The following is a 21,370-nucleotide window of genomic DNA, read 5'->3' as shown; positions in this document are numbered from 1 at the left end:
TAAAATTGTATTAAAAATAATTGAAATTCTACAATGAGTTTTATTATTTACCAAAATTGAATTTCGAAGAAGAATTTTATTATTTCTAAAAATAATTGAAATTTTTACGAGAATTTTTTAAAATTTTTGAACGTAATTGAATTTCTGCGAAGAATTTTATTACTTTTGAAAATTATTGAATTTTTGCATTAATTTTTTAATTTCTATAAAATTCTCCAAATTTTATAGTAGTGTGAAAAAAATTATTTTTAACTTTCAATCAAACTCTCACCCTGTTAATATCATTGAAATTCGATTTCCCGGGATTGATTTCTTGTGTGTCAGAGGGATCAGGCTCGTTTTCTGGAGTTTGCGGATATCCAAGATCATCATCTTCAATATTCGTTTCCTCATCACGATCATCAATAATCAGGACATTTGATTCCTGTATGAAAAAAAATGAAATCTCATTAAAAATCGAAATCGAAATTTTCTCAAAGTGACAAAATCACAACTAACATTAATACAAAAAATTCTAATTAAAATACGATTATAAATGTAAAACAAAATTGACACAGTGCAAGGATTTCCTAATGAATATTTGTATGAAATACTATATCAACTATTGTTCCTCAAACACACAGAACTATGATCCAAAACGTCATTTTCAAATTTCTTCTTTGCGCTGAATTATTCTTTCGATAATTTTCTTTAGAGGCAATTTTTTTTCAAAGATACTTTAAAGTATAATGATTTAAAAAATAATAATTATTATTTTATTTTTTAAGGAATATTTGATTTCTGAATATGAATTCTATCGTATGAAAAATTAATAATATCTGGAAAGAGAAAATAACTTGTTCTTTGTTAATTAAATTTAGACAAAAAGAAAAAATATTTTAGAAAAAATATTTTTACAAAAAATGAAAAAGAAATGAGAGTAAGAAGATGAAATTACATGAGTGGATTTTGGAGTTTCAGTCTTGTTTGAAGAATTATACAAGTAGGAGGCAAGATAGTTTACCGGATCTTCTGGCCGTGATTTAACCACTTCCGTCAATCCTTTTATTAACGGATTCCCGAGGGCTGCAAAAATTGAAAACAATTAATAAAATAAACAATTTCTTTTTAATTTTAAAGTAAACAATTTCGTTATAATTTTTTAATTTACAATTGAAATTTTTTGAAATTAAAATTGAAAATAGAAAAATAAAAAATAAAAAATAAAAATAATAGAATAATTGAATAAAAAATACTATAATATAAATAATAATCATAATTACTTACAGTCAGCTAAATAACGTTGATCTTCAGAATCAAAAACAGGGCCATCTTTCTCACTGTTTCCTAAAACACAGAGTTACAATTAAACATGTGAAATATTTCTATCCAAAAATACATTTTTTTTACATAAAATATATAAATTCAATAAAGCCACAAGATTAATAATTAATACACTCTTTTTGCGCAAAATTCACAAAACCAGTGAACAATAACTTTGTGTGCAGTGTATTTAAAAAAACAAAATTTAATTTGTGTTACACAAAAATTATTTGCTGGCTAAAATTCATAATTTCGATGAAAATAAGCATTTTCGTAGATATTTGACTTATTTTATAGATTTATTACTAAATTATAGAATTTATAAGTAAACGTCACAATTATTTCAACGAAAAAAAATATTTATCGTTTTTCACGACCAATTGCTCGTCTGATCTAATTAAAAATTAAATTTCAAAATTCTATAAAATTATCAATATTCGTTTGTATTTTAAAATAATTTTTCAAAAATAAATCACTTTCTTTCACGCTTTTTACTTGAAACTGATTTTTGTGCAAATACATACATCAAATTGGAAAGACATGTGCTCGTTGACATTTCTCCTTTTCTTGTGTTAAGACATAAAGAAACATGCGTGAGACGAATAATAAAAAAATTAAACTTTTAAAAATAATATACAGTATAGAGATTTTATTATTTGTGATAAAGTAATATTTTGTTGACACGTTCAAAATAAATTCAAATTTTCAAATTATAAAAAACCAACAACGAAAGAGGAAATTTTATGAAATAATAGACAAAAATTACCTAATAAATAAATATTATTAAAGTAAAAACTTCATATTTTGAAAAATAATTTTTGGAATTAAATTAAATTGAAATTTAAATCAATAGAACGTGACGGCAAAAAATTTTACGGTTGGGGTACTGTTTTTCTAAAATATATTTTCTAATTTTTCATTTTCGAAAACTTTTTTTTTCTAATGAAGGTGATTTTCTAATTTTCTTTCTTCTAATAAAGGTAATTTTCTAAAAAAAATTTCTCTTAATAAAGATAATTTTCTAAAAAAAAATTTTTCTAATAAAAGTAATTTCGTGAAGAATTTTTTTATTTTATGAAAACAATTGAATTCTTAAAAAGAATTTTATTAAAATTTTTTCAATTGTATTTAAATTCTTTTGAAGAATTTCTTTGAATTTTTTTTTTTAATAATCGAGTTTTTTTTAATAATTTGAATTGAAAATTTTAAAAGCAATTGAATTTTATGAAGAAGAATTTTATTAAAATTATATTGAAAATAATTGAATTCCTGAGAAGAATTTTAATATTTATAAAAAGAATTTAATTCTTGCGAAGAATTTCACTATATTTATAAAAATAATTGAATTGTTCTAAAGAATTTATTAAAATTTTAGGAAATAAATAAATTTTATGTAAATATTTGAAAATAATTAAATTCTTACGAGGAAAACTATTTATAAAAATAATAATTCAAATGTTTCGAAGAATTTATTAAAATTTTAGGAAATAATTGAATTATTTTGAAGAATTTTATTGAAATATTTGAAAAATAATTAAATTCTTTCGAGAAATTTAATTCAAGTTGTTTCGAAAATTCATCACAAGAATTTTATTATTTTTTTGAAAATAATTGAATTCTTTCAATTTTTTTGACGAATATATTTAAAAATTGCATTGAAAGTAATTTAATTTTCATATAGAATTTTTTAAAAATATTTTGAAAATAATTGAAATTTATTTAGAGAATTTAAAATTCTTGTTGAAATTGAATTTTTAGAAAATTCGAAGGATTTATTAAAATTTTAGAAAATATTTTAATTTTTTCGAAAAATATTGAAATTTAAAAAAAATGTAATTCTTTTATGAAATTTTATTAAAATTTTGTTAAAAATAATTGAATTCGTGCAAAGAATTTTACTATTTATAAAAATAATGGAATTGTTTCAAAAAGTATTTCTTATAATTTCAGAAAATAATTGAATTCTTTTGGGAATTTTATTGAAAATAATTGAATTGTTTTGAAGGATTTATAAAAATTTTAGAAAATAATTGAATTCTTTCGTGAAATTTTATTAAAATTTTGTTGAATTCCTGCAATGAATTTTACTATTTATAAAAATAATTGAATTCTTGAGAAGAATTTTACTACTTATAAAAATAATTGAATTGTTTCAAAGGATTTATTAAGGATTTTAGAAAATAATTCAATTTCTTCGAAGTTAATTAAAATTTTTTTTTAAAATTGAATTCTTACGAGGAATTTAATTAAAAGTGTTTTGAAAATAATTGAATTCCTGAAAATAGTTTTACTATTTATAAAAATAATTGAATTCTTGCGAAGAATTATATTGAAATTTTTGAAAATATAAACAATAATAATTAATTTTGTACTTGATAAGTGAATTTTTTAAATTTTGATTCTGAAATTATTTAAAAATATATATTTGAAAATAAAAAATTTTGTAATTTGCATGACAATAATGAAACAAATATTAGAAATTATCACTTTTTAGAACAAAAATTTTTTTTAGAAATCAAAATTATTAGAAAAAATACTTTTTTTAGAAAACAAATTTCATTAGAAATCGCTTTCTTTTTTAGAAAAAAAGAATTAGAAAATATTTTTTAGAAAAAGTGACCAACCACCATTTTTACATCTATAAATATTTCTCTACTAACCTATAGTTTTAAAGACGACTCCCGGAAGATAATTCCAAAAATAAGCCATTTTAAAAGAGTTGTAACATTGAATCCTGAGTTTTTACACACATCTTTCCAACTGAAAATGTTCCATTTTGCGGATTTTTTTTGGTTTATTAAATTAAACGAAAATCGACTCAAATTTAATGGCAGAGAAAGTTTTATAATTAAAAATCAGTTCAATTAACTTATTAATACATTTTTCCAGTATTTCTAATCTTTTCTTTTTTTTTAAATTGATTTCAGTTTCAGTTCTCATTCAATTATTTATTTTTTCAAATTCGATTATTTTTTTTGTTCAGTCTTCGATTATTGATACTTGAAGATTTGTTTCTCAAATATTAAATTTCTACTTTTTTTTATCAAGTCAAAATAAGTTTTTTTTTTTTTTATCAAAATTTCAACGACGAATAAAAGTTGTCATTATTTAGATTATTACACAAAATCGTTGAGATTTATTAATTTTTAAATTAATGGCAGTTGGTGTAATTATTTTTCTAAGAGATCTATTTATTGAGCGAGAAAAAAAAAAATTCTGAAATAGAGAAATATTGAGCAAAATGAAGAATCATCCAGTGATAACTTTTTGACCACTTGATTTTCGTTTACGAAAAATGCTCGATATGACATTGGCGATTTTCATTGAATTATTATTGAGTGTCATTTCCTTCTCGACGGAAAGTACATTGAGCGCGGCTTGACAAAAATCCTGTAGAGTTTGAAGTTCCGTTATTGACAAACACTGTTGATTGTTGAGAACAAAAATACTTCTTCGTATTGTCTCCTTGCACTCGAGTCCACGAACGATGGCGAGATTCTTTAGATTCGCCGCATCCTTGGACAGTGTGGGAAATTTCACTCCCAAATGAATTCGCAGAGTGTTTCCAATACAATTGGGCCGAGCACTGAGAAAACCGAGTTTTGTGTCACGTTTGAAGAGCAAACGTTGATCCATAACGCTCATCAGCTTTGCAATTCGGACGTAAATTTTGCCCAATTTTCCCGGTTTTGATTCATTCGTTGAGCAAATAACTCTGATGTGATCCTGAACGTTGACCCAAATTGCGAGATTACCAGCGGCTGCCAAGTAGACACCACGACCGTAGGGCCAGTGTTTTCCGTGTAGACGCTTCTCGTCAAGATCCTCGATCTCGGTGATAGGAGCGAGTAAGCCAGCAGCTGCCAATCGGACCCGAACATCACTGGGCCTCTCGATAACTTCTATCAAAGTGTAATAAGTTCCAGGCTCATCATCACTCGATCCATCGGCAAGAACACTCAATAATTCCTTCCTCATCAAAACAGACGTAATTTCCCTCTCGCTATTCTCCAATTGATTAATCGTCAAATTCAACGGCAGTGGATACTTCGCCAAATTTCTCGTACACTCAATCACACCCGAAATAATATATTTCCCCGATGAATCGAGATCTGAATTTTGTATTAATTTTGCGCTCCCCTCAATATTTTGAACGACTTCCTTGTCTGACATTCCATAGAAATTCGAGGCCGGATGATCGGGAAGTTCGCCACTCGCTGTGAGGCAATGAATTTCCCTCAATAGAGGATCGAAGAATTCTTGAAAGACAATGTAACTCTCATAATCGGGTGCGACAACGTTCACGGCCAAATCATCATCGTTTATTAATGTCGATTGTGGTCGATTAATGCTAAAATGATTCAAATCATTGTGATTTAATTTTTCGTGTGTTTTCAGAGCGGGCCAAATCACGTCTAAAAGATTGTGATCCATGCATGTCACGCGGTGCTTGAGTCGTTCGAACACAGGGCGCTTTAAGCAACGACTCAATAATTTGCCAGCTTTCGCGGGTGTATTTGGTAATGAGCCACGTCTCGAACCTGCCAATATTCGAAAGCATCGTTCAAGTGTTGCCAGAGTTTCAGGTTCGGTCACATCACGACGTGCTGAGTATTTGTCACCGCCAGGAACTGTGCTCGTTAGGAAAATTTTATTATCCACTTGCTTATATACTCAAAGGACACAAGAATCGCAATATTTAAACTTATTTTTTTTGTCATCAGATTGCTACTTATACTCAGAAATATTCAATTTTCAATTTTTGATAAAAAAAAAAAAAAATTTTTTTTCAGAATTACACGTTTTTTTAAACAAAATAAGTTGCTAATAAACAGAGTTGCTATACAAAAATTTAATTGTTTTTCCCTGACTTTTCCCTGATTTCCAGAAAAAATTTAGACTTTTTCCCTGACCCTGAAGAATATTCTGATTCACTCCAAAAATTCCCTGACTTTTCCCTGATTCCCAGAAAAAATTTAGACTTTTTCCCTGACTCTGAAGAATATTCTGATTCACTCCAAAAATTCCCTGACTTTTCCCTGATTTCCAGAAAAAATTTAGACTTTTTCCCTCACTCTGAAAAATATTCTGATTCATTCCAAAAATTATTAGAAACACAAAAAAATGTTCTATTACATTCATTTACGAATTTTATTAATTGTAAAATTATTCCAAAACATCAGTAACTTCTTTTTTAAATAAATATTTAATAATTATTTTTTTTTTATAGAAATTAAGATTTTCAAATTCAAACCTTCAGAAATTCAATAAATTTTGATAAATTTAATATAACAGAGTATAATAAAAACATTATTTTAAATATCATAAGAATATTGTAACTATAAATTCAAATTTACAAAGATTTTAATTTGAACCCTTTTCCAAATTCAATTATTTCTACAAATTTTAAATTATTTCTAAAAATTCACGTTATAATGCTTTTAATATTCAATTATAATTTTAAATTTTAAGTGAAATTCATTTTTTAATAAATTTTTAATAGAAAATTTTACGAGAATTCAATTATTTAAATACAAAAATAAAAAATTTATTAAATAATTGAATATCTCTTAAAATTGAATTTCTATGAAGAATTTTATCAAAATTTTAAAAAATAATTGAATTCTTTCGACAAATTAAAAAAAAATTAAGAATAAATGCAATTTTCTATCATTTTATTTTTTAGATTGTATAAAAAATAATTGATATTCAACGATAAGTTTTGTTATTTATGAAAATAATTGAATTCTTCCAACGAATTTAATTAAAAATTTTTTTAGAGAATTTAATTCCTTTGAAAAATTTTATTTGTGAAAATAATTGAATTACGGCGAAAAATATTCTTATTTATGAAAATAATTATTTTTTTGTGAAGAATTTTGTCAAATTTTTTTAAATAATTGAATTTCTCAGAATTTTTTAAAACTTTTTGAAAATAATTAAATACCAGCGAGAAATTTCATTAAAAAATTGAAAATAATTGAAATCTGACAAAGAATTTTTTAAAATTTTTTTCAAATAATTGAATTACAGTGAAAAAGTTTATTTTAAAAAAAAAGTTAAACTCTTGTGGAGAAATTTTATTAAAATTTCTTAAATAATTGAATTTCTTCGAAGAATTTTATCAAATTTTTTGAAATAATTGAATTTTTTCAGCGAATTTAAAAAAAAAATTTAAGAATATGTGCAATTTTCTACCATTTTATTTAAAATTGTATAAAAAAAAATTCAATTTTTACGATAAGTTTTGTTATTTATGAAAATAATTGAATTCTTGCAACAAATTTTATTAAAAGATTTGTTTAAAGAATTTAATTCAAATTGTTATTCAAATTTTTTTTATTTTTAAACTTTTTGAAAAAAATTAAATTCCAACGAGAAATTTCATTAAAAAATTGAAAATAATTGAAATCTGTCGAAGAATTTTATTAAATTTTTTTTATATGATTAAATTCTTGTGAAAATGTTTATTTTTGAAAAAAATTAAATTCTTGTGAAGAATTTTATCAAAATTCTTAAAAATAATTAAATTCTTTCAGAGAATTTTATTAAATTTGTTTTAAATAATTGATTTCCTGTGAAAAAGTTTATTTTTGAAAAAAAAATTAAACTCTTGAGAAGAATTTTAGTAACTAAAACTTGTAAAGAATTTTGTCAACATTTTTTTAAATAATAGAATTTTTAAAAGAATTTTATTTAAACTTTTCGAAATAATTAAATTTCTCAGAACTATTTTTTTCAATTCTCTGAATATATTTGAATTCTTTGGAGTAACTTCATTACAAAATTGAAAATAATTGAATTGGTGCGAAGAAATTTATGAAAAATTGGTAAATAATTGAATTCCTGTGGAATTTTTATTAAAATTTCGTTTAAATAATTGAATTCTTCTGGAAAATTTTATTAAAATCGTAGATATTAAAAATAATTGAAAAGGGGAAATTTTTTTAAAATAATTGAAATTTTGCCAATAATTTTATTAAATTTTTTGAAAATAACTGAATTTCGGAGAAGAATTTTATTATTTATAAAGATAATTTAAATTTTGACGAGAATTTTGAAAAAATTTTTGAACATAATTGAATTATGCGAAGAAGTTTATCACTTTTGAAAATAATTGAATTTCTGTAATCAGTTGTTATTAAAATTTCTATTTAAATTCATTAAAAATTGATATTTTACTAAAATTTCAAATTAAAACCTGTCAAGTTCATCTATTTATGAAGATTGTGAACGCAACTCTTTTGAAATCCAATTAATTTCGAATTTTTTAAGTAAAATTATTCATTAAATAATTTATAAGTAATAATTTTATGGTAGTTCTTGAAGAATTAAGTTAATTAAAAAGAAATTATTGTCAGAAATAGAAAAAATTGAAGGTTTTGTATTTGAATTCGTGGCATTTTTATAGTTTATGAGGCAAACAAAAAAGACTCAAAAATTCAGAATTTTCTTATAAATTCTAAAAATTTAAATTTTTCCAGTATTTTTAATAAAAATCCCTGACTTTTCCCTGAATTTCCTGACTTCCCTGACCTGTGGCAACCCTGTAATAGCAAAAAAGAAGTTAAGACAAAATATTCAGATAAGAAAAAGAAGAAATTCTTTTCTATAAGCAAAGAAACCACTTTCTGAGTATAAGCACTGCAACGTAATGTTTTATTTTTTCCATCTCTCAATTCGAAATTACAAAATTTCTAAATTCTAAATTTTAAATTCTAATTATCCTAAAAATGAATGTTAAGTATTCTCAAACTATTAAATTTGAGAATACTTAATATCCATTTTTAAATCATTATAATAATTATTATAAATTATATTATTCTAATATAGGTGAAGCAATTTCGAAAAATTAATTTCAAATGTGAATAAACTAAAATCATGCTTTGTGCACCTTCTTTTTGAATTTTATTTCATTTTCAAAAATTCCATGCAAGTTTTAAAAATTCTATAACACTTGGCAAATAAAAAAAAATAAAGTCGAATTTTACTGTTTAGTTGGTAAACTATATCAAAGGAATTGTAAAATTATGGTGAACTTGTGTTTTTTCAATTTAAAAAACAATACCTTTATCATTTAACATTTCATCGGCAAGACTTTCTTGAGCTCCAAAACTGCGCAATAATTTTTTATGCGACAGCTCTTCTTGATTTTGCTTATAATATTCAGCCTTATGGCCCAACTGAATTTCAAAGTAATTCAAAAATATAAATATTGGTAGGTAAATTTTAAACAAGAATAAATTCTTAATTACTGGCTTCGCAATCAATAATTAATTTTTAAAAACAGTATCGAAAAAAAAACCTTTTTACCGAAAAAAGTTTTTTTTCTTATACTGATAATAACTTAAATTAATTTTTCAAATTTTAAATGAAATTTTAAACCATTAAAAATTTTAATTTTAATTTTAAAACAAAAATAAGAAAACACAATGCATGAGAAATTCGAGGAGGAAAAATAATTTAAATAAACTTAAAAACGAAAAATTCTTACTTTATCTTGAATTTGTGGATTTGCTCCCAAATGTACGAGAAGATTAAAATAATGCCCATTATCGGCGAGTGTCGCTGCATAATGTAATGGCGTTCTTCCATCGAGATCAACTGCATTCGCAGTCTCAGGAAATCGACCAGCAAAATATCTGCAATTACAAAAAAATAAAAATTATAATTAAAAATAAAATTAAAGGAAAAAAAGAAACGGAACTTGGAAATATAGACGAAAAGCAAAATTTTAACACCCTATTGACAAAAATAATTAAAATTTTATGAACCTAATTATAGTCGTGTGTCCAAAAATAACAGCAACGTGCAATGCAGTTGCACCCCTAGGGGAGGATTCATCCCGTGCAATTGCAAATTTACGACGATCAAGTGCACTTTGTAAATCTCTCAAATTTCCTTCTCTGGCCGCCATATGAACCGCGTGGATTTTCCCCTGAAAAAGAACAAAATTTTGTTAAAGAAAATATTCTGCACTTTTCAATTAATTAGAATTTATTTGTTTAATTTAGTTTCAGTAATTACAGGGTTGTCACAAAAATTTAACTTTGTTTTTCCCTGACTTTTCTCTTTAGAATTTTGACCTTTTCCCTGACACTAAAGAATATTCTGATTCACTTTAAAAATGATTAGAAACTCGAAAAAATTACTTTTTCGAAATTATTTTCATCATTTAAATTCAATTATTACTTTCCAGAATTTTCAACTAAAATTTTTCTTTGAATCAATTATTATTTAAAAGAACGAAAAATTTAGATTTCCAAAGATTAGAATTTGGAAATTTTCAATTTTTTTTCAAAATTCAATTATTTCTAAAAATCCTTGCTATAAAGCTTTTAATATTCAATTATTATCTAAAATTTTAACCGAAATTCATTTTCATTTCATTTAAATCAATTTTTATTAGAAAATTCTACGAGAATTCAATTATTTAAAATTTAAATAAAAAAATAAATAATTTATTTAACAATTGCATTTTATAACAATTTTTTAAAATAATTGAAAACTTTTTGTAGAATTTTATTAAATTTTGTTTAAATAATTGAAATTTTGACAAGAAGTTTATTAAAATTATTGACAATAATTTAATTCTTGAGAAGAATTTCGCTACCTATTTAAATAAATAATTTAATTATTAACGAGAATTTTAAAAAAATTTTGAAAATAATTTAATTTCTGCAAAGAATTTTATTAAAATTCTGGTTTAAATAATTTAATTCAAGTAAAAATTTTATTTTTTATGAAAATAATTGAATTCCCGCGAAAAATTTTATTATTTATGAGAATAATTGAATTTTTGAAATTAATTGATTTCCTACGAAGAATTTTGAAAAAGAACTTTTAAATAAATTGAATTCTTGTAAAAAATTTACTATTCATAAAAATAATTGAATGTTTATAAAGAATTTTATTAAAATTTTTGAAAATAATTTTTTTTTATTTCAACTATTAGTGAATTTAAAGTTGTGTAAAGAATAATGTAAAAGTTGTGAAGAATCGATGAATAATTAAATAATATTAAAGAATTTATTCTGGTGAGAAATAGAAAAAAATTTTGACTTTTTTTTTATTAAAATTCGTGGTAGTTTGATAGTTTATGAGACAAACAAAAAAGACACTAAAAATTCTGAATATTTTTATGAATTTAAAAAATTAAATTTTTTCCAATGCTTTTTATAAAAATTTCTGATTTTTCCCTGACTTCCATTCCCTGCCCAATTCTACTTTCCCTGACTTTTCCCTGAATTCCTTGATTTCTCTGACCTGTGGCAACACTGAATTAATTTAATTATTTAGTTCTAAAAGTAATTATTATTTTAATTCCAAGTAGTAATAATTATTTAATTTTAAGTAGTAATAATTATTTAATTCTAAATAGTAATAATTATTTAATACCAAGTAGTAATAATTATTTTTCAATTATTTATCAAAAAATTTAATTCCAAGTAGTAATAATTATTTTTCAATTATTAATAAAAAAAAATTTTAATCATACCATGAATGCAGGAACATTGTCAATAAACGATTGAAGTTCAGGATTACTTGTCTGTCGGCCAACGAGTCTTCGGCCCTCGCCATTGAGTACAAGTTCAGCGAGTTGCTCCATATTTCCCGTTTGGGTCAATTTTTCAATTTCCGGATCATCTGACTCCTCATCCAAATCCAATCCATTTTCATTGACATCCGATTCCTGAGGATCCTCCTCTTCTTGCTCATCGAGAATTACCTACATGAATTGCGCGTTTTTTGAAATAAAACGCGCATGAACGGGGGAATCGATAAAAAAGTAACTATTAATCCTAGGCTTTAATCTTGATAAGTCCATAATAATATCGACCGTTTTCACTTTCACGATGTTTCACATATTGACAATGAATAAATGAAAGTTCGAAAAAACTTATCTTTTATTCAAGAGCACTGCTCAATCAATTTAAAAAAAAAAAAATTAGATAGAATACCGAATCGAATTCCATGATAAATTACACAAATTACAATAGTCTTCAAAGTATTTCAAAATAAAGAAAATAAAATTAATATTAATTCAAAAATCGAGACGAAAATTAATTTTTCTTTCTAAACAGAAATTAAAAAAGTTTAAATCAAAATTAATTGACTTCTCAACTTTTTTTTATTCTTTATTGAAAAAAAATATTATTTTTCGTCTCGATTTTTTTTATTTTTGAATAATTCTGTAAAAATATGAAAATAACGTTCTGGTTTCGCTGATAATAATAATAATAATAGAAAAGCTTGAAAAAAGAACAATCGAAAATTTTTGTTTTTAGAAACAAATTTCTATAAAATTTTTTCTAAATTGAGTGACAAAGTATTTTATAAATTTATTCCATTTCGTTAAGTGAAAGATTTTTTTTTTAAAGAGAAATTAAAAAAATAAATATTTAAAATTCGAACTAAAAGAAGATTTTTTTCAATTTTTTCAGCTTTTACAAAATCTAAATAAATAATTGCTGGTGTGATACAAAATCATGCAATAAAAAATGCTGCGAAATTCCTGAGAATTTTCTCTTGTCAAAGAAAAAACGGCTCAATATAAAAACCCATTTCTTTAGCACATTTTCCAGGCAAATTGAAATTCTATTTACTTTCCAAGCACTGCAAATAAAAATAAATTGAGAAGCAATCGAATTTTCAACTAATGCAAAAAGCTACTAAAATTTAGGACAAAAAGCACTTTTTTGATGAATTGTGTTTTTGAACTAAACATGAAAATGTAATTTTCAAAATTGAATAAAAAATAAACTCACGTGAAAATCCTCATTTGTTGGATCATCAACTCCGGAATCGCCGGTACTTGCATCGTTTCTCTCTTCTTGTTCGGTAGTTATATTTTCATTAACATCTTTCTCTGTATTATTCAAATCGTCTTCAATATTATTCTCAACTTTCTCCTCTTCAGCATTATCCTCATTTTTCTCCTCTTCGGTAATTTCATCATTTTTCTCCAGTTCGTTTTCATCATTTTCATCATTTTCACCAATTTCCTCATTTTCCCCTTTTTCATCAATTTCATTCGGTTCGCCTTCATTTTCAGCATTTTCCTCCGGCAACGGTGACTGTTGTTCAGGCGATTGAAATTCAGGAGATCCTTCCTCCTGTTTATCTTCAGCTGGCGAATTTGGAGCAGCCTCTTCCTCAGCCTCCTTCGTCTCGGGCTCAGTCTGTTTCACCAAATCTCTCTTATTAAAATCAATTTTTACGGAAAAAAAAATTCACTGCACTTTTTTTTCACTTCACTCTGAACGCTGTGCTACTATTTATCAAACTTCATATATATTTTCTTTTAATCGATTCTAATAATTAATTTACAAAAAATTAGTGTAAAAATTGAATAAAAAATAATTGTAGGTACACAAAAAAGTTATCAAAGAAAAAAGAAGTTTAAAAAAGTTATAAAGAAAAAAGAAGTTAAAAAAAGTAATATAAAGAATAAGGAAAATTAAAAAAAATTTGGAAAATAAGATTGACTTGAAAATTAAAGAGAGCTTTTGTGTATTGTAGCAAAACTTCACTAATATTGTTGAATCAAAGTCAAATTTTTAAAAAGGATTTGAAAATCGTTGACAAAAAAAGTTCCTATTGTTGGAAAAAAATAAACTGGACCTGATTCAACAATAATTTGGCACGAGAGAAAAATTAACACACAAAACAGAAAATAGAGAGAGAAATTCTATTTCAACTATTTCTACTGAATAAAACGTGCAATAAAAAGAAAAAGTAAAACTACTCCTGAAAAATGAAATAAAACAATAAATTACTTCTTTTTTACATTTACATTTTTCACTGTCGTGTCAGGCCTCGGATCGACCTTAAAGAGCCAAAAAAAGTCACTTTAGTGGATTAAAAATAGAAAAAAGTCAAAAAAGTCATTTAATTAATTCAGTGGTGTCACAAAAGATTTTATTTTGCATTTCCCTGATTCTTCAGATTTCTAAATTCAATTATTCAAAATTCGAATAATTTTGCTAAATAAATATTTAAATACCTACTTTTTATTTCTTTTTTCACATAAAATAAAATTGAACAAATTTCGACTTTGGAAATTTATTAATTTCTAAAAGTTACAACTATAAACCTTCAAAAATTTAATTATTTTTTATAATTTTGAACTAAACTTCATCTCTAAATCAATTATCTATATCAATTTTTAATTATTTTCTGAAATTTCTTCGAGAATTCAATTATTTTAATACAAAAATTCAATTTTTTTTTTTGAATAATTGAAACTGTCCATTTTTCTTTTTAAAGATTATTAAACTTTTCACGATTTTTCAAGATCATTAATTTTCAAAAATTTTTAAAAAGAAATTCTTAAAATTAATTTTTTGAAAATATTTTTTAATAATTTTTTAAAGACAATATTTTTACAATTACATACCTACAATATTAAAATATGTCCAATAAATTGAAATTTGATAAAATCTTTTAAAAAAATAATTGAAATTTGGTAAAATCTTTAAAAACTAATTGAAATTTGATCAAATCTTTCGAAAATGTAAGAATCTTAAATAAATAAATAAAAATAATTGAGTTTTTAAAAAGTATAAAAAATAATCAAATTTTTCAAGAATTTTAATTAGAAATGATTTTTTCAAAATTTTAATAAGTCTAAAAAAGTAAATTTTAAAACATTTTAATTTATTTTGTACGAAGGTAATTGAATGTTAAAAAATTATGATAAAACAATTTTAAGAATTTGTTTTTCTTATGAATCTATTGTAATGTAATTTTTCGAAAATAATTGAATTTCTAAAAAGAACAGACTTTTGTATAATTTAAAAAGAAACTAATTAATTTTTTGAAGAATTTTAATTAGAAATTTTGAATGTGATTATTTTCTCCAAAATGTTAAAAATGATTCTAAAAAATGTTAATGTTATTTTTTGTATGTATTTGAATTTTCGGAAATATATAATAAAAAATTATGGAAATAATTGAATTTTAAAAAATTAGAATAACAAAATTCTGAGAATCAGTTTTTTCAAAGATATTTTAATATTATTTTTACAAAAATTTTTAAGAATTCAATTTATTTCAAAAATTTTTAATTAAAATTCTTTTAAAAGTTAATTTTTAAAAATTGTAATAAAATACTTGAAAAAAATGATTTCTCTTCAATTAAATTTTACAAAATTTCAATTATTCAAAATCTTCATAAATAATAAAATTCTTCACAGGATTTCAATTATTACTTTTAATAAACTTTTAACTAAATTCCTTAAAAAATGTAGTTTTCTAAAGTTTTATAAAAATTCTTCCCAAGAATTCATATATTTTTATAAACAATAAAATTCTTTATAGAAATTCAATTTTTCTTTAAACTTCTAATAATATTCCTGTTAAGAATTTAATTATTATTTTCTAAAATTTCAATAAAATTCTTCGAAACATAAATTTCTGACTTTAAAAAATTTACGTGAAATTCTTTTCAGAAATTTAATTATTTTTAAAATTTTTCATAAAATTTTTGACAAAAATTTTATTATTTTCGAAAATTTTAATAAAATTCTTTCAACCAATTCAATTACTGAAAGTTATTACTTTTAAAAATTCTGATTAAATTTTTTATGAGAATTCGATTACTTTCAATACAATTTTAATAAAATTTCTGGAAAAAATACAATTATTTCAGAATCACCAAAAATTTAATTATTTTCAAAAATATCAATAAAATGCTTAAAAGAATTCAATTAATGAGAGTTATTACTTTTAAAAATTTTGATAATATTCTTTATAAGAATATAATTAAAATTTTTTAAAAGTTAATTTTCAAAAATTGTAATAAAATACTTAAAAAAAAATGATTTGTTTTCAATTAAAGTTTACAAAATTTCAATTATTCGAAATATTTTTAATTAAATATTTCAAAAATTTAATTAGAAAAATTATTCAAAAATAACTTTTCAAAGATTTGTCTATAGTTATACTTTCCACAAAAGAAAAATCGAAATTTAAGTTGAATTTTTATATGAAAAATATGGTATTTTGTTGCAAAATTTGGAAGAAAAGTCGAAAAAGTCTCAATTTTTTAATATAAGTCGATAAAAGTCGCATTATTCGAGAATAGTCGGAAAAAAGTCGAAAAAGTCATAATCCGAGGCCCGTCGTATTAATCATACTTTCGAATCTTTTTTTTTGTAACTTCAATTCTAAATTTTTCCGTGCACAAAATTTGATAAACTTTTTTCTAAAAATAAATGTATTTTGTATAACACATTTAGAAAATGCGCTAAAGAACTTCTCTTTCTTCTTTTGAAATAAAACATTCAATAGTAAATACTCAAATAAAAAAGTAAAAAATTTTCAAAAACTTAATATTGAAAATTTCAGATTGTCAATTTGCATTTTTTATTTTTAAGATAAAAATTTCCACTTTCTGCATATCAATAAATAGTGAACAAAATTTACATTATTTTGTACGTCCTCATGAAAATTTTCTAAAGCTAAAAAATAATTTCTCCACTTGATTTATTACTGTATATAAATTTGATATTCATTTATATTTTATTTATATAATTATTTATTTTTTAATTAAAATATTCTTTTTTAGAAAAACTATTCTTTTCTGAATTAAATTTATATCTAAACTTGAATATTATTAATTTATTGATAAATTTATTAAAATTTATATCTAGACTTGAATATTATTAATTTATTGATAAATTAATTAAAATTTAAATATTTAAAAATTTTTTCTTGATAATGGAGCTGTGAGTTAAAAAAATATTTTGTGCATTTGTGACTAACATTTACGACAGGAAGAGCAAAAATTCTAAAAATCATCTAATGTACTACACACAAATATGGTTATAACGACGAGCACAAAAGACGTACACCTTTTTTTTTTGGTTATTTAGCTGGCACACAAAGTGCTAACACACTTACAAACAATATGTAACACGTACTTTATGTGTGCCATTTTTCATTTTTGTTGGTGACTCTCCTCCATTCGGTGCATCGAAAGTCTCGTCAATCTCAGTGATCTCAGCAATTTTTGACGTTGATTTTCTCATGTCACGAATCACATTGTCATCAGTTTCCAATATCCTCCAGTCCCAATTTTTTGGATATGTCCCAGAAACACGCGGGGCATCGGGAACAACCAAAAGTGCCGACATATCAACATCGGATGGTCGATTTTTATAAAAAGCAGGCGCCTTGAATTTCTAGAAAAATTCAAAAGTTGTTTTAGAATAAATTTACAAAAATATTGCTCATGATTTTTATTTAAAAGTATGGAAAATATTTACGAGCGAAACGCGGTAATAAACAAATTAAAAAATTTTTCATTCTTAAAAGTCATTTTCAATTTTTCAATAATTTCTGATTCGAAATTTAAAAAGTTTACTTATTGAATTAAATTTTGTTCAATACAATTTTAATAAGCACAAAAGGATTTAATTATTATTTTTAAAAATTTGTTAGAAAATTTATCGAAAGGATTCAATTATTTTTATAAAATTTTAAGAAAATTTGTCTAAACAATTCAATTATTTTTAAAGATAATAAAATTTTTCTTAGGAATTTAATTTTTTATACAATTTTAATAAAATTTCTCCTAAGAATTCAATTATTTTCAAGAGATGTAATAAAAATCTGGAAAAAAATTCAATTATTTCACAAAAAAAAATTTCACGAAATTCAATAACCAAATTATTAATTAGAATTATTAACAATTCCGATTATTTAAAAGCTTGAAAGAAATTTTTCTTAAAAATCGATTACCTACTTTTAAAATTTTCAATAAAAATTGTTAAAAAAAACTACATTATTTTCAAAATATTAAAAAAATTCCTCGGGAGAATTAAATTATTTTCAATACAATTTCAATGAAATATCTCGAAAGAATTGAATTATTTTCAAAAATTTTAATAAAATTCTTCGCAAAAAGTTAAATTATTTTTATAAATAATCAAATTCTCCTCAGGAATTTTATTTTCAATACAATTTCAATGAAATTTCTCCAAAAAATTCAATTATTTTCAAAATTTTTTATAAAATCGTTTAAAACAATTCAATTACTAAGAGTTATTAATATTAAAAATTTATATAAAATTTTTCTCAAGAATTCAATTATTTTTAAAACTATTAATAAAATTTTTGGCAAAAATTTTATTATTTTAAAAAATTTCAATTATTTTTATAATTTATAAAATTTTCGAAGTAATTTAATTATTTTAAAGAATTTTATTAAAATTCTTGTCATAGAAATTCAATTATATTGAAAAATGTTAAAAAATTATTTATGAGAATTGAATTAATTTCATAACAATTAATTTGATTATTTTCAATCCAATTTTTCAAAAAAATTCAATTATTTTATCTAAATTTGATAAAATTTTTGAAAAAATTCAATTATTTTGAAAAAAATTTGATTAAATTCTTCATCAAAGTTGAATTATTTTTAACAAAATTTAAATTAAATTCCTCGAAATAATTCAATTATTTTCATAATTTATACGATTTTTGGCAGAAATTTAATTATTCTAAAGAATTTTAAAAAAATTCTTCTCTAAAATTAAATTATTTTCAAAAACTTTAATAAAATTCTTGGCAAAATTTTCATTATTTTTAAAAATTTTCATTGGAATTCAATTATTTACAAAATTCAATTATTTTCAATACAATTTTAATAAAATTTTCCCAAAAATTTAATTATTTTGAAAAATTTTGATTAAATTTTTTATGATAATTGAAATATTTTCAATGCAATTTTAATAGAAAAATTTCTTGAAAGAATTAAATTATTTCAGTATATCATCAAAAATCTAATTATTTTCAAAAATTCTTCGCAAGAATTCAATTATTTTCGTAAATAATAAAATTCTTTAATAGAATTCAATTATTTTCAATAAAATTTTAATAAAATTTCCCAAAAGAATTCAATTAATTTTAAAACAATTTTCCAGGAGAGATTTCTCGAAAGAAATGAATTACTTCAGATTCAAAATTATAAAAGTTACAAAAAATAAATTTCTTATAAAACAAGAATGTTGTCTTTCAAAATTAAAAATAAATTCACTATTAACGCAAAATGGAAAATAGAATAATTTCTAAATTCTTCTTGCAAAAATTATTCTCTTAATCTTACTTGGTAGAATGAACTAATTAGTAGTTCTGAACTAAATCAGAACAAACGTTTATGGCCTGCGGGAAATGTATGATAAATAAATAAATAAAACGTGATAAGAAATTTTCAAAAAATTATTTTTTTAATTTTAATTTAAAGCAATAAATAAATAAATAAATAAATAAATACTAATAAATACTAATAAATACTTTAATTATCAATAAAATTCGATTTTAGTTGAAAATTGAAGAAAAGTTAAATTAAAGGAATATAAAAATACTTTAAAACAATTGAAAAATTCTCACATGGTCGACTTTTCCCTCGTCGGCTCCAAATTCAACGAGTAAATTGTACATTAATCCTTCGTCCTTTGCAGCAGCCGCATAATGTAATGGTGTTTTTCCATCATTGTCTGCCGCTAAAACTGCAGCTGGATACAGCTCCAAAATTTCTTTAACAATTTCGATGTGTCCCAAACCTGCCGCCTTTAATCCAAAATTAAATTCGTATGTAAAAATTTTCAAATCAAATTTTTTTTTTATTCTAATCTTCAATTAATTATTATTTAATTATTATTTATAATATTAATTATTTTTGTTTTACGATTTTTACGCCCTTTCATTACATTAATTATTTTTCAAGTATATATTAATTATTTTTGTTCCAGAAAAATTTAGAACTAAAGGAATAAATTTACTTTATGCAGGACATTAAGTCCATTTCCATCTTTGCTACAAAGAATAATCGGTGACACTGGCTCGGCAATTTTTCTCTTGAAACCTTCGACATCATTTTTTATCGTCCTGGCGTGAATTTCCTTTATCGTTCCCTACAAAAATTTAAATTTAAATTTCAAAGGCGAAAGAAAAAGTTAACAATCTCGAAGAAATTGTTAACTAATTAGTTATAACTAAATTAAATTTAAATAGTTGACTGAGGATTAATTTTTATTTTCAGTCTATTTTTTAGTCTTTTAAATAATATTTACCATTATAAATGGAACCGCTTCCAAAAATTTCTTAACACGTGGATTATTGCTCGTTTCACATCGTAGCTTCGAACCGTGACCCTCCCACAAGACTCGTTGCAATTTTCCAATATCTTTGTTGTGAATCCATATCCTTATGTTCGATGGCTTAAAATCTAAATCTAAAAACATTAAATTCAAATAATTAAAATCCAAATCCAAATCTAAAAAATAATCATAAAAAATATTAAAAATATATAAAATATAAAAAATTATAATCAATAATTATAATAGCAGAACTAAATTGTAGGGTAAATAGTCTAAATTATTTAAATTATTGGCCAATTATTAAATTATTAAGGTAATTATATCATTACAAGCGACTACTAAATTATGGTATAAAAATAATATAATTTCTATTTGTCAAATAATCATTTATTTCTCATTCTAGTAATGTAACTTTAATACGCTACCAGTGGATCTAAGTGAAAATCGATTGCAAACGATAATTTTTATAAAAAAGCACTAAATTCGGGTTATAAAAATTTTTCGGTATTGATGACTCTTTATATAGAAAAATAATGTTTAAGTATCGTGTATCGGAAATCTTTTCGTTCTCGATTTATCCGACTGATAACAAAAACCTTCACCTACAAATATTTTTTAGCCAAAAAACTGTATTTTTACATTCAACATTTTTATTCATAACATTTTTTTAAAATTAAAACATTTTCTACTACTGTTTTTTTAGCAAAAAGTTTTTCAAAATTGAAACATTTACTATTTTCTAAAAATACTAAATTTACTAAATTTTTAAAATTATTTACTATTTTTTTGAAACATAACAAAAAGTAGCGATCAACGAAAGAAAAAAGAAAAAAAAATCCTTTTATATACATTTTTTTTTAATTTCGACTTTTTTCAGGAAGGAAACATTTAATAAATTTAAAAATAAAAGATTTACTCGATAGTTTATCGATGAAAACTCGTCTATATTGTTAAGTTTCTCA

General features: G+C 22.6%; 1 protein-coding gene across 9 annotated transcripts in view; it reads right to left on the bottom strand.

Annotated features, from left to right (window-relative positions):
* LOC122510441 overlaps positions 1-21,370 on the bottom strand; it is a 55,309-nt gene that overhangs the window by 4,866 nt on the left and 29,073 nt on the right. For 6 of the 9 annotated variants that reach the window (XM_043625085.1, XM_043625089.1, XM_043625087.1 and 3 more), the window contains 10 exons: positions 20,382-20,542; positions 20,091-20,222; positions 19,699-19,878; positions 17,229-17,489; positions 13,071-13,484; positions 11,801-12,031; positions 10,077-10,240; positions 9,797-9,944; positions 9,371-9,485; positions 4,013-5,933 (listed from right to left, as the gene is read on the bottom strand). In XM_043625085.1, the coding sequence (XP_043481020.1) occupies positions 4,552-5,933; positions 9,371-9,485; positions 9,797-9,944; positions 10,077-10,240; positions 11,801-12,031; positions 13,071-13,484; positions 17,229-17,489; positions 19,699-19,878; positions 20,091-20,222; positions 20,382-20,542 (3,188 nt within the window). In that variant the 3' untranslated portion in view covers positions 4,013-4,551. Of the gene's footprint in view, positions 1-271; positions 425-937; positions 1,066-1,266; positions 1,327-4,012; positions 5,934-9,370; positions 9,486-9,796; positions 9,945-10,076; positions 10,241-11,800; positions 12,032-13,070; positions 13,485-17,228; positions 17,490-19,698; positions 19,879-20,090; positions 20,223-20,381; positions 20,543-21,370 lie in introns of those variants that run through there. The other 3 variants (XM_043625090.1, XM_043625091.1, XM_043625092.1) reach the window with 3 other exon arrangements.

The sequence above is a fragment of the Leptopilina heterotoma genome, unplaced genomic scaffold, assembly GCF_015476425.1.
Source record: "Leptopilina heterotoma isolate Lh14 unplaced genomic scaffold, ASM1547642v1 Lhet_68, whole genome shotgun sequence".
NCBI classification, from domain to species: Eukaryota; Metazoa; Arthropoda; class Insecta; order Hymenoptera; family Figitidae; genus Leptopilina; species Leptopilina heterotoma.
Note: the sequence above shows the minus strand (reverse complement) of the source record. Positions and strands in the feature narration are given on the sequence as shown.